At 33.0% G+C, this 23,904-nt stretch overlaps 2 protein-coding genes across 6 annotated transcripts; one reads left to right on the plus strand and one right to left on the minus strand.

Moving 5' to 3' along the window:
* Positions 1-908: 908 nt before the first annotated feature.
* LOC118043272 (uncharacterized) lies at positions 909-9,972 on the plus strand. 2 transcript variants are annotated; one of them, XM_035051185.2, is made up of 4 exons: positions 909-2,146; positions 2,318-2,368; positions 2,521-2,593; positions 9,716-9,972. In XM_035051185.2, exons 1-4 carry the CDS (start codon positions 1,278-1,280, stop codon positions 9,872-9,874), a joined length of 1,152 nt encoding a protein of 383 aa, XP_034907076.1. In that variant the 5' UTR covers positions 909-1,277; the 3' UTR covers positions 9,875-9,972. The 2 variants fall into 2 exon arrangements, with proteins under 2 accessions (XP_034907076.1, XP_034907085.1); XM_035051194.2 differs by having other exon boundaries at positions 910-2,146; positions 9,719-9,972.
* Positions 9,973-10,125: 153 nt separating this feature from the next.
* LOC118043284 (uncharacterized) lies at positions 10,126-14,942 on the minus strand. Of its 4 annotated transcripts, XM_073405469.1 has the most exons (3): positions 13,929-14,941; positions 10,877-10,925; positions 10,126-10,683 (listed from the first exon to the last, which is right to left on the minus strand). In XM_073405469.1, the coding sequence occupies exons 1-3, from the start codon at positions 14,849-14,851 to the stop codon at positions 10,666-10,668; spliced, it is 990 nt and encodes a 329-aa protein (XP_073261570.1). In that variant the 5' UTR covers positions 14,852-14,941; the 3' UTR covers positions 10,126-10,665. The 4 variants fall into 4 exon arrangements, with proteins under 4 accessions (XP_073261570.1, XP_034907097.1, XP_034907112.1 ...); XM_035051206.2 differs by lacking the exon at positions 10,877-10,925 and having other exon boundaries at positions 13,929-14,942; XM_035051221.2 differs by lacking the exons at positions 10,126-10,683; positions 10,877-10,925 and adding an exon at positions 10,941-11,224.
* Positions 14,943-23,904: the final 8,962 nt, after the last annotated feature.

Raw genomic sequence — 23,904 nt, forward strand, 5'->3', positions numbered from 1 at the left:
TATTTTTTTTTCAAACCCGGTTGCTAATTAAACCACACATTGAAGTTGTTTCCAACTATTTATTAATTCAAGTGGCTTTTTGTCTCTTGGAGCTGGCGTGCCATCTATTTTTCAGGTGGCTTAGAAAGAAAGAAAGAGAAAAACCTAAATTCAATACATGTGCTAACTAGTTTAGAAGGTATAAAATAGCCTAACAATTTGGAATTTAATTACATCAACGGGAGCCCTATTTCGTGTTATGTGATTCAAAACTCCAAAAGAAACTGCCTTTTTTAGTAGGGAAAATAAATAAGTATGTATGTATGTAAAAAGCCTTCGGGAATATTATTAATTAATTAATTATTTATTTATGAGACAAAGAGGATGGATGGAATAGAACGTACCATCAGCATATGTATTTGAAAAGGGGCAAGACGCGTGGAATCTTTCAAGCTGCAAATGGGACCAAAATGAATAAAATCAGCTTGTTTTTTTTAGCTGTCTGATTTCCGCAATAATCCTGTAGGTTAGCTGTGCTATAAATTAAGAGTCTCGATATTTATAATCCTCCTGCTCCTGCAATTGTGGCTAAAAGGGACCTTTTTCGTGATATTCTAAAAAGAATGAGCCTTTTTAGTCATTTTCTCCTTGGAACATACCCTAAAGCCTAAAGGTGTTAATTAGCTGGATGACCCTTTAGCATTTCTCTCTTTTTATTGAAATTATTATTATTATTATTCCTATTCCCTTTTCCTCGATAGAAAACAGGTGGAACATAATATAATAATATTTCGTCTGTCTTAATTAACAAAGTCAAAAAAAATATTACCCTTCTAAGGAATATAGTATAATTATTATTTATTATCGTGGAGTAGTATTAATATTATTTAACATAACTGACTGACTGTCTGACCACCATCTCTCTTTATTTTCTTTTTTCTTTCTCTCTCTTCTGCAACTATTTCATCACCTCACAAGCTTCCAAACAAAGAGAATTAATGGAAAGTGAGATTTGCAAGTTTTATTCTCCTCGTTGTCCTTGGGTATGTTTACGATGAAACATCAAATAAAAACCCTTACCTGGTTAATGGGTGTCTCTCTCTCAATTGATTCCATTATTTTAGCACATGCCCATGGCAACATCAACTATAGATCTCTCTTCCCAATATTGTCCTAGTAACACTTACAGTCAGTTTCGCAGCCGTCTTCATATCCATGGCTTGCTTTGAGATCACGAACAAGAAGCATCATCTTCATCATCGATATACGCGGTTCGGGGTCCCAGCTTCTCCTTGGATATGACCATGGTTCCTGCTCGAAGTCTTTCTAAACAGCAACAGCAACAGCAACAGCATCAACTTTGTTATGGTAGTTATTCTGGTGGAGGTACTGGTGCTTATAATGAGAGTTTTGGTCTTATGAGCCGATTAGAAGGTTATGACTCTTGTGTTAGTGAAGCTTGCTTATTAGGATCTGATCTAGTGGTGGCTAATATTCCCATGGCTGAAGATGAATCAAGAACTAATAGTGTTAATAATGAAGCTGGCTCAAGCTCAAAAGATGTTCAAGAAGAGAGAGATGAAGGGTGGCTCCAATTGAGTATAGGGGGTCAAACAACAGCGACAACAACACCAACAAGCCATGAGAGCAAGCACTATCATCATCATCATCAACAACAACAACAACAACTAGTACTTGATCCTACAACTATAAGAGGAGGGTTGATTGAGCTTGATCTACTACCAGGTAGCATTAGTAGTATTTCACATCAAGCAAGACCTTTGAGTACTCCTATGTTTCATGTTCCTGATTTTAGAACTCCTCCAAGGCCGGTCATGAACATTGCTGCAAGCCATGCCACTAATTTTGGCACTACATCTTTATTCTTTCAACACCATCCAGCAGCAACTAGCTCAGCCTATCCTCTTCATCAAGAGATAAACTGGCCATTTAGGCCTATGTTGCATAATATAGCGACCGCCTCATCTTCATCTTCTCCGTCGTCCTCTTCTTCTTCTTTGATGCCATTGGGGCCCTATTTTTCGCGTCCGTTCCAAGTAAATAGTGGCATGGATGTTGCAGGACCGAGTTCCGACTTTAGAGTAATCGATCCTCCAAGAAGACCCCATTCTGGCATTTGGTTTTTGCTACAAGCGTCTCAAAATCAGTAAGTGCAAGAGAAAAAAAAAAAGGGTAGACAAACGAAGAAGCACATAGAAAGATTAGCCCCTCCATTTTGTTTTTGTTTTCATCTTTTGTTTGCTTAATTTCATTTAAAAATATTTTTTACATCCAATTAGCTGCTTTGTAATGTTTTGTTTTTCATGTCTAAATGCAGAACGAAAGAACCCTTCTTGCCTCAAATATCCAAGAGCTACCTGAGAATCAAGTAACATATTTTATCTTCTCTCGTTTTTTTTGTTTAATTTTTTTTTTTAGGGGGGGGGGGTTAATAAAGTTTAATATATTAATGGAATTGAAGAATCCTTTTTGTTCTGAGACTTAATTATTTTGCTTTTCTTTCGATATCTGAAACCTTAGGGATGGAAGGATGACAGTTCGGTTATTAATGAAGTATCTGGTTAACAAGCTTGGACTGGATAGCGAATCAGAGGTATTTAAAACCATCATTACATTTGTTTTTCTATTCCAATCAATGCATAAAAAGAAGTAGTTGATTGTACTGTTCTTCCTACCTTATTTTACACAACTCACTTCCTGAAGATTGGAAAATCACAGACAAATAGAAGAACCAGAAATAGGGAACGACCCTATCTTTCCAAATTACTAGTTTTAATTGCCCGAAAATGGACAAAGGTGGTGTTAGAGACATGACAGAAACAGCAGAACTAGATGCGTTTCTCTAGCGGTAAATATTGTGCCTGATAACTTGATATTTAGGTGAGAAGTATATTTCTAGGTAGCCAACTTCTCTTTTTGTATCATTAGGCCATAATCTATTCTTGCAATGATGGTCTAAGAACATAAATGTTTGTCTAAACTGGGTATTGAGTCTTCTAAACTGGTCATCAATTTGAAGTTTAGTTAGTTATAAATGTTTTCATTGACAAGATTAAATTAGAGGTGTAGGGTTTAAGTGCATTACTTTGGAGATAATGTAGACCTGCCACCTTCTTTCACATGACCCCCAAAATAAATTGAAATGAGTAGCCTTTCATCCTTCACAAATGGGTTTACTGTTTTAGACCATAACATTTAAGAAAGTAACGTCTCAATGATCCAGCATAAATAATGCATCCAACAATAAGAGAAAGCACAAACATGCATAAAGTGAAGTAAAGCACTAAAGCGCGCATACATACATATAAGCAGCTGGTGGGATGGGTTAAAATGCAAAACCTTGGAGAAGAAACCTAAGCCACTACTTTTCTCGCTGTTTTACTTCTTTCCTCCCCGTTTTAAGATAACTGGCTGTTGATACAAGTATTGCTAGGGAGGTCCGTATTTTTCTCGGGACATTAGACATAAACAAGGGTTAGTCTTGATTATCTCTAAGAATTGAGTATCGTAGAGGATTTGTCTTGATTATCTCTATTGATAATTAATGATATTCGTTTAAGGAAACTCTGATTGTGCTAGGTTGCCCTATTTGGAATAGGACTATTGATAGACATCTGATACTTATCTTATGAATTATAATATATATAGAAATTAAATTTTCCATCGTGCAACTAATTAAGAAAACTGCAATAGAAATGCGTTACTGTGCGTGCGTGCGTGCGTGTGTGTATATCAAGAATCATCAGTTAGTATATATATGTAGGAAGAGACATGCTCTAATATATAGAGTCTGGATTTCCTACTGTGTGTTTATCACAGAAATTAGAAAGAAAAAGAAAACAGATCATATTCTTGCTACACTGCAAATCGAATTTATTAATTATAACAGTAATCATAGGCTGCGTTCTGAAACACAGGATTAATATAGTTTTATTTAGGTTTTTCCCCTAATTTCCTGCACTCAATGACCTCCTACAAACAACTTTACCTTCTATTCGTCCATAGGCGATTGAACTTCAGCCTCAAAAAGCTGTTGTCTTTCAAACTGATTTAAAAAGAAATTCTGAAAACCATCTATTTTTGGATTATAATAAGATCATTATACTTTTCTATTTAATATTAATCCTAGTATAGACACTATTTATTTTCTTTAACATGCACGGCATTGTTAAGAAACGATCTGCTTCTATCATCATGCATGTGTACATCATAATTCACGTGCATTGTCTGTGGAATAATTATATACACATAGAAAGGTGTATGAGGTCTTGGAAGGATGCAGATAACGGACGTATCAAAGTGATGGACAATAGATTAACTTTGTATTTTGTCATTATTAGGGGCTACGCTGTTATATACAATATATATAATCCATGCAAGAGATGAATTTGATATCAGATTCAGTGCATGCGCAATTGTGTGTCCATCATTTACACAACGCTTCTCATGCACACTTCATCGAATACCCACTAGCTAGCTATATCCTTCGTTATTGTTATTACCATAATTAAAATAAAGTCCCTTATAAGATAGTAATTGAGTGCTCTCTATTTTTATGATTATTATCAATCGAGTATTGCTATGAAAAATATTCAGACTCGAGTTTTAATTAATTGCTTGAAATTCAGGTTTCCTGATCTCTAAGATATAATTAGTAAAATATTTTTTACTGCATCAAAAACACTTGAAGCTTTCTTGAATCATATATATAGATAATGAATCGACTAACTCACTTTAGGTCTTTTTAAAAGAGGGAAAATTCAGAAACCAGAAAAGATGCATATTCATATTTGTACATGGTGCATATATATATATATATGGCCACGGCTTGGGGGGGAGGAGAGTGTCCTTAGCGTATAAAAGGAGGGATTGTTGATTTATAAAGTGCCTATTTTCGTATGCAAATTTAGGGATTTAACACAGGCTTGCAGAATTATGTCCATGGACTAAATATTCTCTCCTTAACTCTCTCAGTGTGAGATGAACCTGTGGTCTTATTGTTTCTTATTATCCCTTCTGATTCTTTGGAAAATCATCAACTTCCATTGTGCACTGCAATAATATTGTGTGAAAACTTTTTCTAGAGCACAAAATGACACCCATATTGTTAGAGACAAGCACCATGCGTACTGATAAACCATTGAAAGATTTTAATATTAATTAGGGTTCAAAGTTAGTACAAAAGAAAAGCAACCGAAAGAAATCCTTATGCAGATCATTACAGCAAATGAAGTTAAAAAAAAAAAAAATTCGAATCAATGAGTTATTTTTAGGGAGCACTATGTTTTTTCATTTATATGAAAGCAAAAGGCTTTTTTTTTTTTTTTTTTATCACACAATTTTATTTTAGTATGATGTGCATCATATTGAACAAAACTAAAAATCTAAATGGCAATAGATCGTGATGCTTTAGGATGTAATAAATAGCTACTAATTAAAGCTGTAGCTTTGGCCATTTTTTTTCTTCTTTTTCTAGTTTATAGTTTCTACTCTTTAATTAGGTTATTTGAGTTTTCTAGACAAGTGATGTATATCACTATGGTGCTTACATGTCTTTTGTGGCTAACGGGGGAAAAAAAAATCACTGTACGCATGCCTATATGCTTTCACCACGTAGCACCTGCTCACTACTCATGAGTGTTCCATATAATTTAAGTAAAGAAAAACTAAAAAAAAAACTCTAATTCATAATCGAAAACATTTAGTCATAGAACTTGTCTTGTGCCAGTATTTTCTCAATCATATAGTAAAACCAACAAATTGAATTTAAGTAGAGTTCATGAGGGTCAGTTAGTGTTCCTTGTTCTATTAAAAGCGTGTGTATGTGTAGAGTAGGTCGTCCATTAGGCATGAAGAAACAGCACGCAAATTCTTTCTCTGAAAATTTTTCCCAGTTTGTATTATAGATGCAAATATTTTCATCTCATACCATTTCTTTTTTCTTTCTTTTTGATTGAAGACGATTAAAATAAAAGGCCAGTACATGATTACTTGATCTAGAGCCATCCATTGTCCCTTGTCTTCTACGGCAAGCAATGCTTAGGTTTGTTTGTAGGGTGACAAACAAGAAAGAGAAGAGAATGCCAAGACAGCGTATCATTAAAAAACTCGAACTCAGACCTGGAAATATATATATATATATATATATATATATATATATATATATATATATATATATATATATATATATATATATGAACCACGCAGTGTCAGTTGATTTCGCCATATTCCTTGTCCTAGGCGGTTACTACGTATAGCTTGTCTCTGTTGTCTTCGCTACCTACAACACACAAATATATATTAACACTCGTATATTTTGGGCTTGTTAGGTTGTAACATGACATGCTCAACATTCCATCTTGTTTTAAAATAATTTAGTTTTTGCGTATAAGTTTGTAATTAGGTCAACCCTTATAGGATGATTAATTTGGATTATTTCTGTTGCTGTCTTGCACTTCATGCCATGCCATGAAGTAAGGAGATATGCCGTTAACACAATATCCTATTTTATCAATCATGCCCAATCACAAACCCAACAACCAAAAACCGTCCGAACTCTTCTGTCTTTTTCCACTCTTGAAGCAGATTAAAAAGAAATTAAATAGCTTACAATATATATCTGTTTTATTTTCTTACCTAAACTAAACACATGTAATCACTAAACAATCATCCATGGCATAAACTATTGTAGTTATCTAGCAGATACGAGGACAAATTCAATGTTCTTCTTTGCTTTCATATACTATAATTAGCTAGCACATTTCGTGTTATACCATATTAGTTGTTATATACACATAGGCTGCAGGTCAACTTAATTATGCCATTGATTTGACAATTTCTTATTGGATTTGGTGTTGGATCCACCGCCAAGTGATTTTTATAAAACTTGTTTCATAAAGTTTCTTCTAGGAAGTAATTGGTTAATGCCGTCCAGAATATGCAAGACATCTTTAAAACAATGCATACAACTAAGTACCCAATGATTAAAAACTTCTTAAGTAGGCGCGAAAGACGAGGTCGAAGTTATAATTGCTTCTGAGGAGAATAATGAGGCCTAGCTAGCTAATAAGTTTTAGCTTAATTCAAGGAATATGTCCTCAAATCAATTTATTATTAAAAGTAAATCATAAAAACTCTTCAAAAATATCATAAAATTACAATAACCATCTAAAAATTTAGAGATATTACTCAATATAAGTAGATATTACAAAAACCTTGTTTATATCTTAAATAATATACCCTTTATAATCTTTAATCACTCATTTAATATATATTAAGAGCGTTTTGTTGAGTATAAAATGAGGTTTTTGTAATATTTTTAAATCTTGAATGATCGTTATAATTTTATAATATCTCAAAGGTTATTGTAATTTACCATATTATCTATAAGAATCTAGTTATGTACTCAGTCTTTTCATATATTATAGTATATATTTTTGTAATGATTTCCCATAATCTAATGGCTGGAAATTTCATTTAAGAAGGACGTATGTGCAAGCAATAGTCGAGGAGGGTAATAATCAATATATATGTAAGAAAGCCAAAAGGATGCCTTCATGTTGGGAAGGCTTCCTTCCTTTCTGAGTTTTTTTTATTTCTTAGCTAGCATTGACTTTAAGATATGTATAAGAACATCATCAACTTGGATGTGGATTGTCTTGGCATAGTTGACACTTGAATATTATTACTAACATAAGAAAAGGAAAAAGAAAAGCAGATACTAAAACATCAAAGGAAATCATATCGTAGGGCCTAAAAAATCACACGTGGACCATGTCATTATCGACCTCACCATCTCCAATCTGCATGCGTTATCTCTCCCTTTGGCCACGCTCTCGATCCCTTCTCTCAGCTCAGCTTTTACCCTTAGGTTCCTCTCTTTTTCATTAGGGATTGTTGTGCTTAAAAAGATCCCATCATCAAAAACACCTCAAGTGGTGCACTTTGATAGAAATATTAAACCCCATCTTCATCAACATCAACATCATCATCATCATCATCATCTACACCATCATCTCTCTCTAGCCAACCACAAAAAAAAGAACTCCACTAATAAAGAAAATCATAAGAAACCCACCCATATATCTAACGTTGGGGGAAAGCAATGCATGATCGAATAATCCACAGCAAAATTATTCCAAGTTGTTGAAAAAGAACAAAAACAAAAGGCATTAAAAGACAGATAAGCCTCCTCCACGAAAATGAATTCTGTATAGTTAGCTGGATGTGCATGCAAAATAAAATAAATAGATATATAATCCTTCATGATTAACATAATTAAGCTTTGTGTATTTGAAAAACTACCCAACAAATTATTAAAGGGTTTGGCCAGATTTTATCTATCTACACACACACACACACCAAGGATTGATAAAAAAATATCAAACACTATATATATATATATATACTTGGTGGAAGAATATTGGCCTTGTTACATGTAATGTATCAATAATAGGTCGACTAAGCAACGTGAGGTAGACGTGCATGACATGAGATTGATGAATAGTTAGGTTCTGTAGTTTATTTTGCCGTGGTTTCCGGATCCATTACTAATTTTCTTTTTAGAGTATGGTTACTGGTTAGATTATAAAATCTTTGATGCTACTGTATATTATTATTATTATAATAATAATAATAATAAAATAAAGTCTATGGGCTCATGATTTTGCCTTACGAGCAAAGACTAGGTGGGTCCCGTAATGATTAAACCCGGGCAGTTTTCGAGATCGTGGGTGAAGGGACGGGCAGCCCCAGAGGGTGGATTGTCATGGCTGACCGCTGACCGTAGTAGTTTTTGTTGCGCCTTGGAATTTTATGGGTAAAGTAGACGTTACAGGGATATATATACATTATGGGACTATGGGGAAGACGTAAGCTAGAGACAAAGCATGACTTCAAATACATTTTTTTGTTTTTTTTATATGAATATCAAAAAACAAAAGCTTCAACTTCAAATTTCAAATACATCATTTTTTTTTATTAATAGTATATTATTCCATGTTTATTTTTTTAAAGTTTTTTTTGATTAATTTTTTAAAATATTTTTGGATGATTTTAATATCTTAATATTACAAATTTAAAAATATTTATTTTTATATATTTTTAATAAAAAAATATTTTAAAGATTATTACCCACCACAAATCTAAAAACACACTAAATCACCACTAAACTCTATTAAAAAGGAAAGGGAAAAAAATAAAATGAAGTCACCACTTGCTAGCTTGCTTGCATGAGTTGCATCTATACTTGGATGCTCGCATCTTTCGTTACTTCCAAGTGAAACTTGGTGTTACGCACCTAGCTAAATGCTTACAAAAGGGTTTTTAAAAAATTAACTTAGAAATCGAGATGAGTAATTTCTAGCTAGCTAGACCAATCGGGGATTAGCATAGTCATGATGCTCTCCCTCATCAGACAAGGAGAGAATTAGAGGAACTGGCGTCTTCCTGTTTTGTCTACTTAGTATTTGAAAGTAAAAATAAAAAGAGGTGAGCAAGGATGTAGATGGGTTTTTCTTTTGGATCGTTCTTCTTTCGACTATTTAATACCTTAAAAAAAAAAAAAAAAAACAATACATTTGATGTAGATATGGTTTAAGGTTTCAGCTATTAATTCGAAGTGATGACTGGATATTCTTATAATATTTACTTTTCATGCTAACTTTTTTTTGTTTTTGTTTTTGTTTTTTTGTTGACGATTGTGATTTGATAAAAGCAGATAGAGATAACCTGTAGAGGGCAACAGCTTGTACCTTTCTTGACGTTGCAGCATGTAAGGGATAACATATGGAGCCCAAGAGATGCACTCACTTTGCTTCCAGAATCCTCAACCACAGATCATGTCATGGTGCTGCACTATGGTAGAAGTGCTTAAAAGCCCCCAAACATTTCTCATTATTTAATTCTCACCTGTATCATTGTTAAGCTATCATGCACTCGTTTCTTCCTCTTTTTTTCTTTTATTTTTTCGGCTTTTAGGCTCTGTTATTTATTTTTCCTTTTCTTTTCTAATTCACTTCTCTAATTGGAGAAAATAGTTTGGAATACCCGTGAGATGAGGTTTACAATTTCGGAGCAAATAACATGACCCAAAGTGTATTCCCAGGCTATGCCGCTTGATCGATATTTAATTATTTTGAGAATGAGATTATTATTTTTTCTATGAGATATATTTGACATTAAAAAAATATTTCAGAACAGAATAATCCTATTAAAATTTTTGAAGTCTAGCACTAAAAAAATGACATGGCTGCCTTATTGACATCAGGCATGTTTGTCAGACTGTTAATTAAGCACCGTGATCCGTCAGCATTCCGATGAAGCGCCGGGCTTTCGTATCCATATGCCAGGCATCAAGGGCTGTGAACTCATACTCGTGTAAAAATTACAAGGATTTGAAAGAGGCAAGAGGATGGTCTGAAAGCCGGAGAACCACCTCCCTAATCAAGCAATCCTCCACGCCATTGCCCCCCAAATAAATTCTTCCCAGGGCATCCAGTTTTAAAGTTAATTGCATTAATCAAACTCATGCATAACCATAAACTTTTTTATGCCTACACAGAACAATTCAACGTACAATCGACAACTCCCAACAGATAGCAGTGAACGCCCACAAGAGCATAGCAAGGAGGCAACTTGTTTGAAAAACCTGAGCAAATCCATGACCTACGCACACATGTAATCCTGCAAGGAGCACATACATTTTAAGATTTGTTTATCTTGGGGATTAAGATTATCACAGGTTCGGGACACAAATGCAATCCTCTTAATTGTTATTTTGAAATAATGTAATTAGACAGCTAGAATTGAAAACAATTAAACCAAAGAGAACACATCGCAAAGAAAGCGAAGCGAAGCAAAGGCATATATGCTCTACCAGAACTTCAGTAGCATCCCCCAGAAATATTGCAAACGTCAGTGTCAAACTGTAAACAATACATGTAAAAACCATGTCAAAGAACATTAAAGCCAGAAGTCCACAGCTCCAATTAGGTTCTGCATTCCTCGTGTTCGATATTCATTCCCGCATTATATACACAGAACTGCTACTCAGCTCTTCCACATCATTTAGATCACGTGTTACAGAGGCAAGTCTTGAATATTGCAGAAATCTTCGTAGTTCACTAGTTCATCACTTGCTTCATTCTTTAAACTCTAATATTCCACCAATCAGACATTCTTCAGAACTACATATCCACTTTGGCTACTTATTACAAACCTTGAACTTCAAATCAATGTACAATGTTCAGAAAAGCCAAAGGACTGCTTACAGTTTAAGCCAAATACACCAAAAATAGCATTGCAGAATGAAATGAAAGCGCGATTAATTTGAACTATGCACAAATTTCTTTAAGAGGGTTAATGCTTCAGCGGTTGAACCCTTCATCATTTAAGAAAAGGACATGATCTGTACCGCCCACTATCAACATATAACAAGCAGGGACCTTAGAATCTTTAGCATGCTGTTCTAGTGAGAGCAAAAGGACAAGAGCCAGACCCCCACAAGATAAGATGCATGAAAGGAAATCCATCCAATATAACATTTAACCAAACTACAGAAGCAATATGTGCAATTATTAGAAAACTTATAATACCGACAGAACAAGGGAAGAAAGCCACTAAAACCTTATTAAACTTGAGAAACGAACCAATAAAAAAGAATGGAAAACTTGCTACGGCTTGATCAAGTTGAAATTTAAGATTGAAAGTACTTCAATCTTAAGGTAGGTTTATGATAGGTAGACCCAAATTATAGATGGATCAGCACAAGCAATTAGCACCTTAAGATAGAATAAAAGGTTTCTTATTTTAGCACTCACATACAAAGAATAGTCGATTACAGCATGCTGTTTCCAGCAATGGGTAGCAATAATTCTATCTAACATCAAAGATCAGTTCAAGAAGGAACTATCATTCCAGAAGAGGGCAAAAACAACACATTTATGTGTGCAATGCATGGAGTTCTTCATTCAGAACCGATTCTTAACTTCCCATACCACAAGCCAGCACATTATGTATTAGGAGTCCATTTGGCATGACTTTTACAAATTGAATTAAGTTGCTGTTGACTTTTGACTCAAAGAAAAGTCACAATTATGTTTGCTCAAAAATAACTTCAATAACAAAAATTTCTTATAAATTTGAGTCAAGATTTTGCTTTATCAAAAGTTAAACTTTGTAACCTTCAACTTTTTGATTCTACGTTTTGCCATCACCATTATTCAAAGAAATTGCTTTGTGTTTCGAAAAAACATACTTCTATCTTGAATTATTTGTATCACAAGTATTCTACAAAGAAGATAAACTTATGAGAAGATATTGTCCCAGTACCATTCTACCTTGTCAAGACCACACCAAACCTTGAGCTGTTCATTAACTGAAGTGTAACTCATGAAAGAGAGTTAACAATTGAGGCATAACTATTGACTTAAGAAAGACATAGACAAATAGTTTTATCCTAAAATGTTCTTGCAAACCCATGAGTTGTCTCAAACATGAGATGGCAGTTTTACTTCTCTAAGACAAATTATATTGGATCAACAATAGATTCATCCTACATGACATAAACAAGGTACAATCAATCCTATTGCTCAGATAAAAGTGGCAGTAGATTCAGAAATTTGTTAAATTAAAAATTTCCTTAAGCAAGAGGATCATCCCAACACCAGAATAATGTTTCAACAGAACAGAAAAATTGGCTAACTGGTCAACATGTATGACATGTGCCAAAGCAGAATGCAGTACAAACATGATCAGGATGCACCATCATTCTGGACTTAAACTAGAAAACGAGCCAATGAAGCCAAAGCGGTAGATAAAAAAGAGATGTCAGCCCCTCACAGTGAACAGGGTAAATACTCGGCATAAATGACAAATCCAAACAGATTCCAGACCCTGATTCCTATTACGGTTTCGGACAAGAAAGAGGCTTGGCATCAGTGTGCTTAAGTTTTGAGAGAGCAAAGACATAAGTGTTAAAGGGGGAGGGGGTGGGAAAGAGATGAGAGTGAATACGCAGATTATTTGGAAATTTGCAGCCACTCAAGAATCATGAATTCACCCAATGAGAGAGACGGTGTCCAGTTTCAAGAATCACATGACTATGCTACTATAGTCCAGTTTCAAGAATCACAAGACTATGATACTATTCATGCTAGTACTTGGCTTTATCTACCTCATCTTAAGCCCTAAACTTTATGCTTATGTGTGGTTGACATGAAGAAGCTGCCATCAAAGTGCAGCAGAGTTGATCAGTGATAGCAACAAAGCATACAAAAGTTTAACCTTAGTGACAGAGGACCAGTATGGTAAGTGACACAAACGCACAACCTTAATAACAAAAAAATTTACCACTCAAACACAAGCATTATGTCAAGAAAATAAATAGCAACCAATCAACTCAATCTCCAAACGAAGAAAGGTATAGTTATTAATATTTAAACCAACTCCACCACAAATAGACAGTGAAACTATTCGGCAATAACTATATCAGGAAAGTATATCATGTAGAAAGGCAAGCTACATGACATTGCTAAGAAAGAAATATCTTGAAATATGAGCAACATGTACTCGTCCAACATGTATAATATTAGTCAATAAACATTATCTTTCCATCTTTGTAATCTAATAAACATTAACCTGAATGGATTTTGAAATGACAAATACTATCAAACATGTCAAATTGCAAGATTAAAGAAATGGGAACATCACAAGCAAGAAATCAATAACAAGAAACCGCCAATTGATACCCAGACTATATCATCGTTATTATTAGTCAAAAAAGATAGCTCAAACCATCTCAGGCATGCATTTTTATCTATTATCACAATTCATCCATGACCGAGGTTTTTTTACTCAAAAAAGAAAGTTACATCAATTACTCTAAAAGATATAAACCAAAAAAAAAAAAGAGAGAGTTCAAAACTCACTGAAACCCCTTTCTAAGCTTCTGAATCGCGGAGTACAGTTTCCTTCTCGAACCAACTGCATTTATTCCCATATCTTTCAAATCCTCTAATGTCAATAACGGCAACACTTGATCATCCACTTCATGTATCTCAAAAACAGGGGCGTATCGACTTAACCCTAACTCAATCAACCAAGTCCTCACGCCTTCCCATTTTCGCTCCGAATTATCATCATTCTCCATTTCTATTCCTTCATTTTCCCTACTCTCTGTAACCCTAACTCGACCAGAACCCGTGCCTGTTCTCCGATTCCCTTGCCAGAAATCTAAAGCAACATTTTCAACAGAATGCACCGGACTTTGATCTTTTAAAGGACTATCAGAATCAAGATCGAATTCCCGAACAAACCCTTCCTCTCCATTTGAATTCTCCAAATTAGTATCTCCTTCATCGATTCTAGAATTCGATGAAATCCAATTCGATCTCATTCTCTTCGTTGGACCTCTCTTCGCTTTCCTTCTATGACCGAATTCGACAAGATTTAGCTCTCCGTTTTGATTATTGTTAGGGAGCTCGTGTTCTTCAATTTCGTTGCTGTTTCCGTTAACGAGATGGGTTAAAGAACGAGCTTTGATTGATTTTGAGGAGTCTTTAGGGATGCGCCACGTGTGGTGTTGCTGCAGCTGCTTTGTTGACCGTCGCACGTGCGTTTCATGTGCTGTTTGGTGATGGTGGTCCCCGATCTCACCGAGACGGACGCTTGGTCGACGTTGCCGTTTTGTTATTGGTGGTGGTGGCCCATGGTTTTCTGATTCAGCTAGGGCTAGAGCTGTTGTTGTTGCAGTTGTGGTGGGGTCTATGGCGGCGGATGCTGTGGTGGTGGTGGTGGTGGCGGAGGCGGCGGCGGTGATTGGGCCATCCGGTGGAAGTAACTCGGCGGCCATTTTTTTTATGAGAGAGAAGATAGAGAGTGTAAGCCTGTCTGGACGGAAGTGCGCGTAGGATAAGGGTTTGGATAGGGGAATCTGGTGGTTTCAGGAGTATGGTGTGTTTGTATTCTGGACCGTTCGATGAGGTTTATTGTGAACTGTTGCTTCCTGACAAATGCTAAGGCCCATCTTGACGTTCATATAGGAAGTTGCTTCGCTAGGCCCATCTTGACGTTCATATAGGAAGTTGCTTCGCTAGGCCCATCTTGACGTTCTTTCAAAGATTTTATATTTAATTATGATTCTCATATTATTCCCTTGATATATCTAAAAATTAGTGGATTTTAGTTTCTCTTAGTTTCTTAAAACAACCTTTCATCTTAATTTTTTGAGTGTAAGTTTTCCCATCTAGTCTATAATTGTAATTTATTTTATACTACTATAATTGTAAATCATGACTGAATTTAAATGAAATTACAATCGTAGTAATTGTAAATCTTTTTTTAAAAAATAATTTTACTATAATCATTAACGTAATGAGATGCTCTAAACCTTTGCTAAAAATTATAGCAATTAATAAAAATAAAAATTATATCATAATAACTCTTTAATTTAAGAAAAAATATTTTAGGCAAAAAAAAACTTCAAATAATATAAGTTATAAGAGTTACATAATAAAACTTGTTGTAAAGTTGTTTTATAAGAAGAAAATAATAAATAACAAATTCTCAAATGTATTGTTAGGATATTATAAGAAAATATGATAAAATACAAACTTGAAAAAAAAAATTAAAAACTCAACATCTTGATATAACAAAAAATATCATATAATTTATCTGCACTACTCTTTCAACTATTTTCTGCAAACCAAGCGCTCGTATGGCGCACCAGAAAGTGGAAGGGCGTGGTAAGGTTTTATCAACTATTTACACGCGGCTTGCAGCCACTAGGCTCGTCTAGCTCAGTTGGTAGAGCACAAGGCTCTTAACCTTGTGGCCTTTTTTTTTTTTTCCCATTCATTCCCATGCTTCCGATTCCAAGGGCGCCAAAGATAGTTCAAATATTAGAATGGTATGGCGATTAAAATCATGTTTCGTAATTTTTAAAAAATATATATTTAAAATTAATTTTTTTAGTGTTTTCGAATAGTTTTAATATAATAATATCAAAAATAATTTGTTAAATATATATATATATATATATATTATTATTTTCATGTATTTTTAAACCAAAAATACTTTAAAAAAACAATTGTTACTACACTTTAAAACATTATCTAAAAGAAGTTAGTTTCAGTTCTTTTTATTTATTTATTTTTCAAATTGAATCATTTTTAGCTTTTTTTTTCTCTCAGTTACATCCGTTAATATTAATGGAATTTTGAATTGATATTTAAAATTTATTTTAGTTTATTTTCTATAAAAATATTATAATCTCAAACAAACATCCTAGTATTTAGTTGATACTAAATTTTATGAATATCTATTTTTTTTATCATATCATTAAATAAAAAATAAATAAACAAATAACCAAATAAAGTTGTTAAACTTATTGGAGTTCATGATTTGAATCATAGGTTTAGCAAGTTAAGTCCAAAGCCCGAGTCGATACAATATATCACTATCTCAATATTAACAAAAAAATCAACTTTATTTTTTTAAAAAAACCAAACTATATTTTTTTATTGGTCGTTCGAGTTGCCTTTAAACCTGTAAGTCGACTTGTTCATGTTGAGGCAACTCCTATATATTTTAATTTTAAACCTAAACTAAGCAAGAAGTTAGGTCAAGAGATTTCAAGGTTGATGCACTAGGTTGAATCTTTTTTATTTTTTTACTTTTTTTTTTAAATTCCATCCTCCAAATTCTTTTCTTACTTTTGAATCTTTTTTTTTTAATTATCCTTCAATATTTAATTGATTTTAAATAAGTTTTCATAATTTGTTTCAGTTTGCTTTTTTATAAAGTTATTAAAATCTCAAACAAATATTCTAGTATTTGATTTGCATTTAATTTTATGAGTGTTTATTTTTATTATCATATTATTAAGTAAAAAAAATATTTTTTTAAAAAAATCAAGTTGTTAAACCTAGTAGGGTTCATGATCTATAACGGGTTAAGTCACAAAACCCGAGGTGCTCTAATATATTGTCATCTCGATTTTAAAATAAAAAAAATATCATCTTGAATTTCTTTAAAGCCAAATCATGCTTTTTACAGCTCATCTAAGTTTTTTTTAGACCTACTAAGTTGACTAAGTCATATCCAAACAACTCTTACCAGGGTTAGACATGAAGTCATGCTTAAAAGTTTTAAGATTTACCTGTTAGATCGGGTTTTATAACAACATCAAATAGTTTCTTGTTGCTTGAACATCTTTTTTCCATGTTCAAAATTTTTTTATCCTACGTGCTGTCATAATCCAAATTTTTATCCCTAGAAAATTGTTTTACAAAAATATATTTTTGATTAAAAAAACCAAAAAAAATATAAAATTTAAAATCTAAAAATATTTTTGGGATATGAGAAGATAAACATTTAAGCTACAACAGGTCAAAAAGCTAGAAAAATAGTTAGATTGTGGTATTTTGACAAGATAAGCTAAAGAAAGACTTAATAGAAAGAAAGTTAAGGTTGAAATCCAAGCTTAACCAAAATTAAAAGAATTAATTAAGTTTAAAGACTTAATTAAAATTTTAACATGTTTAATTGACTTAATTAAAGCAAAAATCAAGTTTGAAAGTCAATTAAGCAAATATTAGAAGAATTAATTAAGTTTAAGGATTTAATTAAACTTCTAATAAGTTTTGTAGATTCTACCAAAGACTCAATTGAAGAAAAAACAAGTTTAGAGGCGTAATTTAGATCAATTCACAATTATTAGAATATTAGGGACACAATTGAAACTTTGAAAGGCTAAATTAGTGTAATTAGGGGCTTAATTGAAATAAATTTTTAAGTATGAAGTTTAATTAAGGACTACATTGGAGAAATTCAAAGCCAAAGGACCTCTTTGTAAAAAGCGTTGAAATTTAAGAATCCAATTGAAGAAGGTTAAAGGTGAAATTGCAAGGAGTTCAAAAAATTAATACTGATTAGGGGCTCCATTTCAAAGTTTTAAAGGTTCAAATACTAGATTGAAAAAAAAAAAAAAAACTATAATTTCACTATTCATTATCTTCTTCCCATTAAAACAAAAGGAAAAAACAAAAAAAAGCTCAAATGCTCACCTTTCAGCTCTAATTTCTCTCTCATTTCTTCACCACACCACACAAATATTATATAAACTTACATTATGGTATTTTTACTTCACTCTAATCTAAAATTTCATCTCTTAATGCACTAAAAACACCTGCAAATTATCTCTCAAAAACACTACTTGACATGTTTTTTCTGTAAAAACAATCTTGTTTTTTCTATTTGTCAGCTGCAGAGCAATACAAACATTTATCCTTAGCTTCAATCAATAACCAAGATCTATTCTCGAACATCAATGGTTTAAGATAATCCAGCTCATAAGATCTATATCCTTCTCCTTTGTATTATAAAATAGCTCAAAAACCCTAACACAAGCAGCTGGAGGGGCCGGATGGAGATCAACACTGCCATGAATATTAGATTATTCTTCTTTGTCTTATAATAAATAGCTCAAAAACCCTAACCCAAGCAGCTGAAGGGGAGGGAGATGAACAATGCCATAAACATTATCTCTTAGTCCAGACCGCAGTAGCCTTACTCCTTAATCTTTTCAGCCTGAAACAAACTTAGAAACAGCCCTGATAATATCTCCTTCCATACAGCCACAGTGATACAAGCCACCATGGACCTTCTTCAGCTTTCAAAAGTGAAAAATGAAAAATGAAAAATGAAAAATGAAAAATGAAAAAGAAAAGAAAAAAGAATGACCCATTCTTCTAAGGAAACCATGACCTGACCCTCGTCTTTCCCCCTTCACCTCTCAAGAACAAACTATATATTTTCCTGAAGCGTACGTTGCTCTTTCTCCACGACTAACGGTTTAAGTAGTTACAACATGTTTTCTTCTCTGTTCATGGCTTCACAAGCATCTGCTTGCAGAGTCCATGCCAACCAAACTGCAGCACACATCCTTCTCTTTCCACGACATCAACAGCACTGGGGTTTTGGTCATAATCAACAATTGATTCTTGCCAACTATGAGCAATAGTTCATGACTCAACCGTGAACAGTAGCAGGGTTTCTCATCCCTAACAGCAAGGTCACCGTCAGCAACAACCGGCATCTATCCTCAAAAAACATGCAACAGTCAACATCTCTCTGCACTGTGAGCTTCAATCACGCCATCAGCATCACTAGTTCCATCAACTGTTAAATTTGGTAGTGCATCGCGACTAGTATCATGACCAGCAGCTCATCTCAGCAAATCAGTAGCTCATCACGGTGGTGACTGGTTTTTGGAGAGGAGCAGAAACATTCCTCAGCAACTCAGCCTCAGCCACTTCTGACCACCACCAGCGGATTTGTTCTTCTCAATCACGCCAGAAGAGGTTGTGCACCTCATTCCAACAGCTGCATAACAATTTCAACCGTGAGCATGAAGCCAGGGTCTCTTCTCAGCACTGTGAACAGTTCCTCAACAGTAGCAGCATTAGTGGTTGTCCTCCCAGCCAATAGCAACATCTCCTTCCTCAGTAGATCAGAAACCCAATCGGTCAACCAGTTACCAATAGAATTCCAATCGGTCGACCGGTAGCAGCAAAGTTCTCCTGAGCAGCAGCAACATCTCGCGGACAACAAAGATGTAAGAATCTCACCAATACTCTGGCAAGTTGGTTCCAACACCAGACCGACGCCATCCACTCCAGCAACTCAAGGCCATGTAAGGTTTCTCGCCTACTTCCTCAAGTTATATGCTATTTTTGGATTAGTTTTAGTTGCTGCTTGATAATAGGTACTGTGGATTGATATGAGAATGTGGATGATATGAGAATAAAGCTTGTTGTTGTAACCCAATTTTGGCTCTTTGATTTTTAATTTAATTTTTACAGGGTTTAAAATGTAAAATTAAAAAATTAGAGATTTATTTCAATGAAAAGTATGATTTATGAACTTGCGTGAAAATTAAGGACTACAATGTGCTTTCGTCATTCTATCTTTATCTTCAAGATAATCCCTATCTTCAAGATAATGATAGTTATCCGCTTTCAAATTTAATTCTTAATCAAATTCAAACTTCAAAAAAGAGAATGAGTTTGATTGAAACTTAGTTTCTCAGACGTGAAGGGACTCTAGCATTATAAATACAGATCTCAGGGTATGAAAAAAAAAAAAAAAAAAAAAGAGGAAAAACCCTAAAAAAAAGACCCCAGAGGAGGTCATTACCAGAAATCCTAAAAGAGAGAAACATGAAAAAGAAGAGGGTGGTGAACCCTATACTAGCCATCGCCCCCCTCAACCCTTTTTTTTAGCCTAGTCTTACTCGACTTCGCCTTTAGCAGCGGCATGCCTAGGTAAGTTTCCTTCCTTCCTTGCTAAAATAATTAATTGGTTACTGTTGCGTGCATGTGTGAACCTTTCACGTATGGCTAGGCTAGATCCAGCCCAAAAAGAAAAAGAAAAAAAAAAGAATGGGCAGAGTCTGGGCTTTAGGCCTAACCGACCCAAATTGTGTTTGCTAAGGGTGTGCTTGGCAAAACATACCCTTATACTTTGGCCATAATTTTTATGCCCATTCTAATTTGATATTTGACCAAATGAACCCCTTTTCGAGTACAGAAAATTCCAAAAATATTTATAGCCTTCGTAGATTTATTTGTGAGCCCCTCGCACTTTGTTTTATTTTTTTTCTTTGTGTTTGTATTTTTTGTAGATGTGCTCAATTTGTGGACTATTATTGTTAAATGCAAATATGTTATGCAATGTTTTTTTTTACTTCCATCTAAAAAAGGCAAATAATAACAAAGGATAAAAAAAAAATGACATAGAAAAGTTCTTCTTCAAATTCATTTTTTGCGAAAATATTCACTAACGCCAAAGTCGGGAGTATCGTATTTTTGGATTTGTGTGATATTTACTAACACCAAAGTTTAAAATATTCATAGGAATTGTTCACTGACGCTAGAGTCAGGAACATGAAAAGAAGAATAAAAAAATGGGAAAAAGGAGAACAAATTCTTAGTAATTTTAGACAAAACCAGCAATGCAGCCTATCTTGGGTAAGACGCTTAAAGGGTGATAACATCTTCCCTTTTGCGTAACCAGTCCCGTACCATAGAATCTTTATTGACCAATTAGGGTTCTTAGTGATCATAATACTAGGTGGTAACTCCTTAAACAAGACATTTTCTCTTAAAACAACAAGATGTCAGATATCTATTCCTTTTCTAATCAAGTGATAATTTTTTAATTGGTCGCCGCGATGTCCAGGTGTGACACTTGTAACTAAAAAGGCATGTTGTGTATGTAGTTTTTGGGTAAAGCAATATGAATTATAAGCAAAAGTTATATGTTTCACTTAAATCCAACAAGAAAGAAGCCTGGCATTTCGTTTTTGTTTTTCTTATTAATTAGAACCACTTGTTTTTATTGATTAATTTCTTTACGGGCCATGCTCATTAGTTTGGCATATTTGCTCTTTGGGTTGCTTTGGGTTGATTCCTAGGTTAAATACATTTTTGCCTAATAAAATTTGTGGTTCTTTAATTTGGGTTTCATTTTTTGTTTTGAGTTCATGCATTTTTTTTTTATAGGATTTTTAGTTTTGAGTTTGGCTATTATGACTGGGCTAAGCCTTTAAGTGCTCGTTTGGTAATATGGTTGCGGGTGAGGTTCACCGCAACCATGCTAATAAACATTTGGTAATCAAAATAAAAGTGCTTTCAACGGGTAGGACCCACATGACACCGCAAGTTTCGAAGAAGCAACATCTCATCTGAGAGAAACCTCAACAGTGGAGCATAGCTCCACTGTAGCGTTGTTCACTAAAGTTAACAGTGCAAGTGCATTGTAATTCATTCGCAATGTTCCGTGAACAGTTTTTTTTTGTTTTTTTATATTTCAAAAAACCAGTGCGAGTGAATTAATTCACTCGCATTGTTCACATGAAAAGTTTAGTTTTTTTTTTCTTCTGAAAAACCAGCGCAATTAAGTGATTTCACTCGTACTATTCACATGAACGTGAACAATATTTTTTTTTTGTTAAAAAAATTAGTTTAAGATGAATTAAATTTACTCGTACTGTAATCTCAATTTTATTCTTGATAATATTTTATCTAATTTTATTGCACGCTCAACAAATCATGAAAATTGTAGTTCTTGTTGAATGAATTTTGTACGTAATGAAATTGTAATTTTTTTTAAAAAAAAAATTAAGTTTTACTCAAAAAACTAGTAATTAATATTATTTAATAACACTATATAAATTAGAAGGATATCGCATGATGACGTAGCATTTGTGGAATTTGATCGCAATTCCAATTATGTTCTTGTCGGGTCCAACCCAGTTAAAAAAATTCAGTTTTTATTTTTATTTTAATTGTGTTCTTTTCAAAAATTAGAAGGAGATCGCTTGATGACGTAACAAAAAATTCAGTTTTTATTGTTGCGTACTTAAGAAACCATGAAAAATATAGTCATTGTTGGATAGATTTCGTATGTGATGACATTACATATAGTTTAATGAAATAATAAAAAATATTTGATATCAATATTATTTATTTCATGATGTAATAATAGTAGTTAAATCTACAATATTTAAATTAAAAATATTTTTTAATTATTTTATAACCTCAATTTGAAAATCATATTTTTAATCAAACACATTAAACTATTTTTTATTCAACTTCAATTTCAACACAGTTTTAACCAAACATATATTTTTTCAAATCAACCTCAACTAAAAGTATTTTTTATAAAACAACTTTTTTAAAACCATAACTACAATAGCAATCGCAATACCAAACACACTAAGTACCTAAGAGAAAATAATGCAACTTTTAGGTCATTAAGGTTTGTTTGGCAAACAGGTTCTAAGAAAAATTCCAAGCCTTATATTTCTTCTTTTTTTAAAGTGTTTTTGCAAAATATAATCTTAGTTAATTTCTAATTAAATTTAAGGATGTACTTTACAATTAGTTTTCAGTTTCGCATATTTTTTACCCTCTTGTATTTAAAATTTGAAATTATTATCAACACATAAGGTGATTTTTGGTATTAAATGAATTGTTTTCCCTCCACAAAACAACAAAAATTTTTCTACCAAAAATAATACATCTAAATATTTTTTTGCATATAACTAAGTCTCTAAAAAATAAATCATATTTGGATAATTTAGCATATTAAAAAAATCACAATTTTTTTTTATTTTGTATGCATATTGGATTTGATAAATAATTAGATGATTAAAGCCATGAAAAACTTGTTCTAGATTCTAAAAATATCAAAAAAAATTATTTTTGTTTCTTTAAATATTCAGGGTTATGAACTTATATGTGAGATATATATCAAATATTAAAACATAATTTTTCCTTTTTGTTTTAACTATAGAATGGCTAAGCTTTACTCATGAAGTCAAGGTCTACTTTACTAGGGTGTGCTAATTTTAATTAATAAACAGACTAACGATTAAAAACAAATAATAATACCTTAGAAAACAAATAAATAAACAATGCAGATTACATAAGATAAAGTATAATATCAGTGATACATTTCCCTTATATATAATTAGTCTCTTTATCCAGACTGAGATCAATTAAGGTTTTTAAACCAAAATATTATATAGCTACTCTTAACTCGTTTATTAATAAAAAAAAAATTCATATTATTTTAACCATCATCAGAAAATCCTGATCAATAAAAATAATTGTCGTGATATTACAACACGTGTAAACTAGTGCGAGCTAGTAAACTAATGGATATTACATATATTAGACCATGCATGGTTTAAATCTGAATGTTTAATTATCAGTTTTATATATATATATATATATATATTATATATATATATATGAACCAAAATTTTTGAATTGCATCTAACACTATCAAAAAGTTTGAATTTATATATTTTGATCTGATTCATAGACTAATATATTT

Source organism: Populus alba, chromosome 1, assembly GCF_005239225.2.
Source record: "Populus alba chromosome 1, ASM523922v2, whole genome shotgun sequence".
NCBI lineage: Eukaryota > Viridiplantae > Streptophyta > Magnoliopsida > Malpighiales > Salicaceae > Populus > Populus alba.